Source organism: Galeopterus variegatus, unplaced genomic scaffold, assembly GCF_000696425.1.
Source record: "Galeopterus variegatus unplaced genomic scaffold, G_variegatus-3.0.2 Scaffold331, whole genome shotgun sequence".
Lineage (NCBI taxonomy): Eukaryota > Metazoa > Chordata > Mammalia > Dermoptera > Cynocephalidae > Galeopterus > Galeopterus variegatus.
This window is the reverse complement of record NW_007726442.1, coordinates 174,263-183,638: the sequence shown is the minus strand read 5'-3', so window position 1 is coordinate 183,638 and position 9,376 is coordinate 174,263. Positions and strand designations below refer to the sequence as shown.

At 44.0% G+C, this 9,376-nt stretch overlaps 1 protein-coding gene and 1 pseudogene across 1 annotated transcript; one reads left to right on the top strand and one right to left on the bottom strand.

Annotated features, from left to right (window-relative positions):
• LOC103586327 overlaps positions 1-9,376 on the bottom strand; it is a 14,375-nt pseudogene that overhangs the window by 3,430 nt on the left and 1,569 nt on the right.
• LOC103586308 (rho-related GTP-binding protein RhoG-like) lies at positions 2,399-9,037 on the top strand. The gene is made up of 2 exons (XM_008567550.1): positions 2,399-2,477; positions 7,271-9,037. The coding sequence occupies exon 2, from the start codon at positions 7,286-7,288 to the stop codon at positions 7,859-7,861; it is 576 nt and encodes a 191-aa protein (XP_008565772.1). The 5' UTR covers positions 2,399-2,477; positions 7,271-7,285; the 3' UTR covers positions 7,862-9,037.

Here is a 9,376-nt window from a genome sequence, read left to right as displayed (position 1 = left end):
CCCTCGGTGTTGCTCCCACACCTCGCTCAGCCAGTGAGCAGGAACCGGTCTGTATGTGGGATCCGAACCCTCGGCGGGAGCGCCACCGTGCTCGCAAGTGGCGCACTGTAGCAGTGCGCCACCGGGCCGGCCCCTAAATTTGATTTTAAAAAGAAAAAGTACAGGGCTGGCCAGTTGGCTCAGTTGGTAGGCCGGCCCATTAGGAAACTTTTTAACTGAATGAAAATGAAACCACACCATATCACAATTTTGGGGCTTCTGCTAAAGCAGTAGTTAGGGGGCGTATTAGTCCGTTTTGTGTCACTTATAACAAAATACACGGGGCCGGCCCGTGGCTCACTCGGGAGAGTGCGGTGCTGATAACACCAAGGCCCCGGGTTCGGATCCCATATAGGGATGGCCGGTTGGCTCACTGGCTGAGCGTGGTGCTGACAACACCAAGTCAAGGGTTAAGATCCCCTTACTGGTCATCTTTAAAAAAAAAAAAAAAAGAGTTAAGATCCTCTTACCGGTCATCTTTAAAAACGAACAAACAAATAAAACCCAAATACATGGAACTGGGTAATTATAAAGAAAAACGAAATTTATTGCTTACAGTTTCTAAGGCTGGGAAGTCCAAGATCCATTTGGTGGTGGTGACAGTGACCCAGGGATCTCACATCGCAAGATGGTGGAAGCAGGGAGAGAAAAGAGAGAGAGACAGACTCTTCTCTTCTTTTAAAGCCCTCAGGGGCCGGCCCGGTGGCGCACTGCTACAGTGCTCCGCTTAGGAGCGCGGCGGCGCCCCCCGCCGAGGGTTCGGATCCCACATACAGACCGGCCGCTCACTGGCTGAGCGAGGGGCGGGCGCAGCACTGAGGGTTGCGATCCGTTGCCGGTCCCGGTCCGGTACGGGCGTGACACTGAGGGTTGCAGTCCGTTGCCAGACACGAAAAAAGACAAAAAGGAAAAAAAAAAAAAAGCCCTCAGAACCACGCCCCTGACCACCATTTTTAATCCATTCACTACTGCACGGTCCTACAATCCAATCATCTATTTAAGGCTCCACCTTTCAACTACCGTAATAGGATTTCCCACCCTCTTAACAGTCACAGTGGTGGCTAAAATTCTAATACATAAACTTGGGGGACACAATTCAAGCTTCAGTGAGTTTTGCGGGGACATAATTCAGTACACTACAGGGGAGAATTTTTTAGCACTGAACACCTATATTAGAACAGAAGAAAGGTCATCAAAACAATGATTTCAGCTTTCACTTAAGTAAACTAATAAAAGGAAGAACAAATAAAACTCAAAGTATAAAAACAGAAATAATAAAGATCAAAGTGGAATTCAGTGAAATAGAACATAAAAATGATAGAGAAAATCAATGAAACCAGGTACTTTTTCCTTGCAGCATTATTCACAATATCCAAAAGTTGGAAACAAATCCAAATATCCATCAACAGATGAATGGATAAACAAAATGTGGTATATCCATACAATGGAATATTATTTAGCCATAAAAATGAAGTACTGATACATGCTACGACATGAATGAACTTTGAAAACATTATGCACCGTGAAATGAGCCACACACAAGGATAAATAAAGCATGATTCCACTTGTGTTAGGTACCTAGAACAGTCAAACTTACAGCGACAGAAAGTAGATTAGAGGTTACCAGGGGCTGGGGGCAGGGGAGTTATTGTTTAATCAGTACAGGGTTTCTGTTTGGGGTGATGAAAGTTTTGGAAATAGAGAGCGGTGATAGTTGCGCAACATTGTAAATGTACTTTATGTCTCTGAGTTGTACACTTAAAAATTATTTAAAAAGCAAATTATGTTATACTGTATATAGGAGCATTTTACCACTCAATGTAATATACCAAAAAAACATTGAATTGTACACTTTAAATGGGTGAATTGTGTGGTGTGTGAATTTATACCTCAATAAAGCTGTTAAAAAAAGAGTACATACTATATGATTCCATTTATCTAAAACAGTAGAAATGCAAACTAATATATGGGGACAGAAAGCAACCGTAATTTACTCGCTACTTCATTTTCTTTTATCGCTTTCATTTTTTTCAAATACTTTCTCGGGTCTCTGACTGCCTCTTTATGTTAATATTGGTTCTGAGGAGAATACAGGGATGTAAGGAAGAGGGATCTCACTTTGCTTAGGGAAAGGTGAAGCTTGGGGACCCCCGACCGAGTAACTCCTACTGGTGTCGGGATCTAAGTGGTCTTCCATCACCTGAAGGTGTAGTTTACAAGCCTGTGACTTGCTGAAAGGGAAGCTGGCCTTAGAACTCCACTTCCCAGGAGGTCCTGGGGCGTTGAGTAGAGACTGCATCCGACGACGGGGGTGGGACTCGGTCGCTACCCGGATGTGGCGCCGAGGTCGCCAAACCTGCCAAGCCCAACTCGAGACAACCTGGGGAGTTTCACTACCCTTGGTTGAACGGCGCTGGAGGACGATCAGACTTTGCTGGGTAATCTTTATTGAGAAACTCCCGGCCTACCCCCACCTTCGAGACTCCTTGAGTCTCCCCATCCCCCAGGACGGTTGCCTTATATGAACCACTCCCTGGATGGAAGGAATTTGGGGGGGGGGGTGTGCTTAGGTGTATGTCGGGGAGATTGAGCCAGCTCTTCCTATTTGTGAGTCCAGTAGGAGCAACCTCTGTGTCCCAGGCTCACGAGTCCATACATATGAAGCCGCGGAACCAACAACCCTTGGTGGAGAAGGATGTGAGGGAAGTTTCGAGTGGGCTCGTGGTGTCGATGAGTCACTCTCCTTCGGTTAAGTTTCCAAGCTCAGGGTTGAGGAGTATTCACATAGCTTCCTTCATCTCCTAGTGTCGAGTCTCTTCTGACCCGTCTTGAACCAAAAAAGTTTTCAATGTGAAAAGCTTCCCCGATTTAGTAGACAACTAAGTTGCAGACGGTTGTAAATAAAAATGGGGGCCTTCTACTGAATGTTTTGGTTTCAGAAAGTTAGAGAGAGCGATTTCAGGGCCGGCCCGTGGCTCACTCGGGAGGAGTGTGGTGCTGATAACACCAAGGCCACGGGTTCGGATCCTATATAGGGATGGCCGGTTCGCTCACTGGGTGAGTGTGGTGCTGACAACACCAAGTCAAGGGTTTAGATCCCCTTACCGGTCATCTTTTTTCAAAAAAAAAAAGAGAGCGATTTCAAGTGGACGTTATACTCAGGCTTGTGGGAAGGTTGAGACTTGGAGAATGTGTTAGAAACAGTGCTACTCTGAGCTGCACTCTTGTCCTCACTGTTGTTGGAGCTTGCATATCGTGTGTCCAGACTGGGAGAAAATTGACTGCCAGGCAGACAGTACATGTGGGGAAGGATGCTTTATTAGATGACATTGGAAGATTTAGGAGAAACTATAATCCCAAATTAAAGAGTGAATAAGTCAGAAGGGAGCCTTTTGGGGTACACTTCTCTGCAGTTTGAGACCTCTCCCAATTTCCAATCCTATAGGCATACCTAAAGATCTCTGAGCTGCTATCTTATTTAAGCCTCCCAGCTTAAATAAGATAAAGTATATGAGTACATAGCACAACGCCTATTTTTACTTTCTCTTTGCTTCCCCACAGCAACTCTTTTTTCTCTGAGCCATGCATTACTGTGTATTATTGTTTGCCTTTTTATATAGATCCTGCCGTTGCCACAAAACTGTAAGCTTCTAGCATTCAGAGTCTTTTTTCACTTCCTTTAAAAAATCCCTCCTAGCTGTGCATTGCCTAGTGTAGTATCTGGGAGAGTGCATGGACAGTGGTGATGATGAAGAGGGAAAAGCTGTGCTTGATCCTTAACAGGACAGCATTGTGCCGCATGAGGCTGAAGGTAAACAGCTGGAGCTGAGATAAACAAGCTTTTCTCATATAGGTGATGAACATCCTAAAATATCTGCCTTTCTTTTGTATCTCGTAGCCTTTTCTCAGAGCCCCCAACCCTTTAATAAAAGTATTATTTTAATTTTTAGTATTACTTTGAGACTTTTAAACTATGAAGAATTTCAAACATATACACAGAGAAAATAGTATACTGAACATGTGGGCTGAAAAAATAAGTGAATTATACGAGGTAGCCCACCTCCAAAATACCTGGGACTTTTACTAAACCTTCCCTTCCACAGAAAGTTTTCTATAGGCAAATATGTTTATAGGAAATTGATACTGCTTTGGGTTTTGTCTCAGACCTGTAATGTTCTGGCTGCACTTCATCACCTAGGCCCTCAGACATCAGTGTGCCTTGAGTGCCCACTATCTGCAGACCATATACGAGCACTGGTAGAGCCAGGCACATTGGTAGATATAAACAAGTAGAAATGAGTGTAGATGACTTTTCCTATTTACAGACATGAGGAGCTGAGTGTGGGGTGCAAAGCTGTCTTTGTATCTAAGAGTTTTTTTTTTTTTTTTTTTTTTTAAAGATGACCGGTAAGGGGATCTCAACCCTTGGCTTGGTGTTGTCAGCACCACGCTCAGCCAGTGAGCAAAACGGCCATCCCTATATGGGATCCGAACCCGGGGCCTTGGTGTTATCAGCACCGCACTCTCCCGAGTGAGCCACGGGCCCGCCCTTGTATCTAAGAGTTTTACTCTGTTTCATCAATCCCCTGAGTTGCACTGCTGTCCTGAAAGGAGTCACTTTAGGCAGAGGTGTTGGACACTGGGTGATACCTAGAGAAGGCTGAGAAGATGAGTTGCGTAGGCAGTAATTGCTATAGGAATTCAGAAGAGAAATTAATCCAGACTGGGAAGTCAAGGAAAACTATTCTCAAGGAATGTGGTGGTAACTTTGCCCCGTTTTCACTGATCTTGTGTGTTTGATCGTTAGGCCTATTCCTAAATGGTAAAAGACAGAGTTGATGGACTGTGAATACCCTGGGGTGGTTGCCTACCAGAGCTGAATTAACTTGTTTTAACTGGGACCTGTGCTAAAGATGACTTCCAGGTGGAAGGCTAGCTGCTCACAATGTCTGTGTGTAGGGAGAGAGCTACCTCTAGTGGGCTTGTGTGAAGCATACTCTGAAGACTTAACTTCTTTACCCTGACCCAGCATGAGGTGCTGTGTTTCATTTATTTTGTTTTTGCCTTTGATATGGGCCTTAGGACAACAGAATGGGGAATGTAACTATTTCCCAAATTCCCAAGGTGAGAAATTCATTGATTCTCAATTTTTTTTTTTTGTAACCAAATACATATGACTATTTATCCCCTTTCCTCCTCCGTGTTGACACTTTTTTTTTTTTTTTTTTTAAAGATGACCGGTAAGAGGATCTTAACCCTTGGGCCGGCCCTAATGTTCTCACACTTGAAGAAGTTAATGCTATAAGGATTCGGTCTGAGATTAGGGAAGTAGTTAAGAATCTAAAGAAAATAGAGTGCTTTGGGGCCTAAATTGAGGGTAGATCATTGACGGGGTATTAATATGGGGGTATAGTGGCTGGCCTGTGGCTCACTTGGGAGAGTGTGGTGCTGACAACACCAAGTCAAGGGTTAAGATCCCCTTACCGGTCATCTTAAAAAAAAAAAAATAACAATAATAATAATAATAATAATATGGGGGTATAAACATGGGAGCTCACAGTAAACATGCTTCTTGGAGATCATGTCTGCCATATCATTTACTCTGAAATACTCGATTCATGAAAGAAATAGATGAGAGTAAGGTGGTGTTATGACATGTACTTTTACTCAGATAAAGTGGGAGGGGTGACACCTCTGGTTTATCTAGCATTGTAACCATATTACAGAATTTTTGCCTTCCTCAGTAATAGAATAGTAGAAGAAATATTATTAAGAAGCCATACAGGGCCGGCCCCATGGTGCACTCGGGAGAGTGCGGCGCTGGGAGCGCAGCGACGCTCTTGCCGCGGGTTCGTATCCTATATATAGGAATGGCCGGTGCGCTCACTGGCTGAGCACAGTGCGGGCGACACCACACCAAGGGTTGTGATCCCCTTACCGGTCACGAAAAAGACAAAAAAAAAAAAAAGAAGCGATACAGCTTCTAACACTTAATGAGTAATGTCTATCTAGCAGGGACTAATAAAGTACTACACATGCCTTCTTTCATTTAACCCTCAGGTTAAAAACTTGCCCAAATTCACAAAGCTTAGGGAGAGGGAGGACTGGTTTTTGACTCCAGGCAGCCTAACTTCAGAGCCTTGACTCTTAACCACTTCTTTTTTTTATTTTTTTTATTTTTTAAAGGATGACTGGTAAGGGGATCTCAACCCTTGGCTTGGTGCTGTCAGCACCACGCTCAGCCAGTGAGCGAACCGGCCATCCCTATATGGGATCCAAACCCGCGGCCTTGGTGTTATCAGCACCGCACTCTACCGAGTGAGCCACGGGCCGGCCCTTAACCACTTCTTTATATGGCTGAGTCTGACTTGTCTATCATTCTTTCCAGTATTATGATGATACTGTTTTTCAGGCCTTGAGGTTCCTTTGCTGAGTCTATTGTCACAGACCCAGAGAGCCATGTTTCTTTTAGTTAAAAAATTAGTTAACATTTATTAAACACCCACAATATTTTAGCACCTTTGATATAGTGTATCCAGTCTTTATAAAAACAGTGTAATATAAATACCTGTGTATCTGAATGGTTTTTAATCATTTGGGGCTCATAGCCTTTTTCATTTCTTTTTTTTTTTTAAAAGATGACCGGTAAGGGGATCTTAACCCTTGACTTGGTGTTGTCAGCACCACGCTTACCCAAGTGAGCTAACCAGCCATCCCTATATAGGATCCAAACCCGTGGCCTTGGTGTTATCAGCACCACACTCTCCCAAGTGAGCCACGGGCCGGCCCCTCGTAGCCTTTTTTGAGAATCTGATGACAGCTTTGGATTTTCTTTCCAGAAAATATGCACTTATGCACATACATATAATATTGTACACAACCTCAGCAGTGGCTTCTGGACCATCCTTTCACAGTCCATAGACTCCATGGTAAAAACTGTTGCGCTGGGCCAGCACATGGCTCACTTGGGAGAGTGTGGTGCTGACAACAACAAGTCAAGGGTTTAGATCCCCTTACGGGTCATCTTTTTAAAAACAAAAACAAAAACAAAAAAACCCCTGTTGCCCTATACAACCTTTTGCAGCTGACTCTCCTATAGTGTTAAGGGTGGGGGGGGGGGGCCGGGGGGGCGGTGTCTTACTCCCTCTCTTTCTCCTCAGAAATGTTTATAAAGCATTGGCTCCCTAAGTTAACCAATTATCTCTGAACATTCTTTCTCTCTTCTACATAGGACTACAAGGGAAGAATGCAGACAATCAAATGTGTAGTTGTAGGAGATGGGGCTGTAGGTAAGACCTGCCTCCTCATCAGTTACACAACAAATGCCTTTCCTGAGGAGTATATCCCTACTGTCTTTGATAACTATAGTGCTCAGACATCTGTGGATGGCCAAATCGTCAGCCTGAACCTGTGGGACACTGCTGGCCAAGAAGAGTATGACCGACTACGAACACTCTCCTATCCCCAGACCAATATCTTTGTCATTTGTTTTTCCATTAGCAACCCATCCTCTTATGCCAACGTGAGGCATAAGTGGCACCCAGAGGTCTCCCATCATTGCCCCAATGTACCTGTTCTGCTGGTAGGCACCAAGAGGGACCTGCGGAGTGACCTTGAGACAGTGAAGAAGCTGAAGGAACAGAGTCTAGTGCCCACGACTCCTCAGCAAGGCACTTCCCTGGCTAAGCAGGTGGGGGCTGTGAAGTATCTGGAATGTTCGGCTCTGATGCAGGATGGAGTACATGAGGTATTTTCAGAAGCTGTCCGGGCTGTGCTTTACCCTACCACAAAGAAGAACACCAAGAAGTGTGTCCTCTTATAGCTTTTGGGTGCTACTTGGGGACTGCACCTAAGGAGTATAAGGGGAGATTCCTTTGACAGCAGTTAAGAGTGCCAGCATGAGCCATTTGTCTCTTTCCCTAGAGACCCTAACTGGTTTATTTGGCTTTTGGAAGAACAAAGACAGACTAGTTTGTACATGGCTGCTTTGAAGTTTGGTCTGAATCTTTTGGAGGAAGTTTGAGTGTGAGCACGCACCCGTGTGTGTGTCTCCCCTGTCAAAGCAGTAAGAGAAGATGCCACCGAGTGCTGTTCTTTTCTCTCCTAGCCAGGCCATGACTAAGCAGAGCAGCCTAGTACTGTTTTTTGTTGGCTTTTGCTTGTCTGCTTTTAAATCTAATTTCAGTGTTCCTTGCTGTATTTACCATTGAGCAAATGCCTCACAGAAGGTCAAGATTATCCAGTTTTCAAATCATTGCCTTAAACTTTCTGATATACTAATTTTTTAAAACCATTTTATGTGTGATTCCTGGGTATTCCTAATCTTGACATGTTTCTCCCATTCTTGGGATGAGACATTAACAAAAATGGTTAAGCAGCATTTTTCAAAGCTCTGTGAGATGGTAATAGATGTTCCTTAAAAGGGTTCTGTGGTCAAATAAGCTGAGAAACCAGCAATTTAAATGAAATTGAGCAGGTTCCTTTACCACAGGACTTTATAACTTAATATGTATGCAACATTTCCCAAACTTATTTCATCACTGAACTTTTTTTTTTTTTTTTTTGGTCCCATGCAACACCTATTAATGTCTCTGGTAACAGTTTCAGAGAAGTTGTATTAATGGGAACTAGGAATTCCCGAGGAAGAGGCTAGAGGCTGTAAAAAAACAAAAAGCATAATGTGGTCCTACTCTTTTTGATGTTTCCCTCTTTATGCCTTTGAGACAAATGTTTATGAGCCATGGACTTGTGACTGGTTCCTCTGCTTTGGGAGATGGGTTTGGAACTTAATCATTGCATTGCATTGATGTGGGGTCTGACAATGAGATCTGCTATCAGATTGATGGCACTATGGGCCTGGTGATGTGAAATTATTAATCCCCCCCCCCCAAAAAAAAAACTGTGTGAGTCTTCTTTGTGGCCCTTTTTCCTGTCACTTTCTGCTTTAGAGATAGACCACTCAAGGTTAACCCCCTAAATAAAACAAAAACAAAACAAACTGTCCTGCCAGTCATTGTCTGGGACTTCTGAGCTTTCCTCTGAGACATCTCTTCTGCCATCATTTCTGTGCTTAGCCATTCTGAGTCTATAAAGGCTATCTTGCTTCCTGTCCTTCCTTCCTCGGTATATTTCCCTGTGTGTTTTTTCAGCCCTGTGCGCCTTTGGAGGTCTTTTAGTTGTTCCAAGAGAACTGGAGGATGTTGGATGCACATCTCCAGACCCTGAGGCTGTCCCCCTTCTGGTTATATAGGATTTCAGGCTTTGCTGGCAGATTCCATATCCCAGTGGGCCTGCTTCCCCCTCTCCCTAGTTTTTTTTTTTTTTTAAAAGATGACCG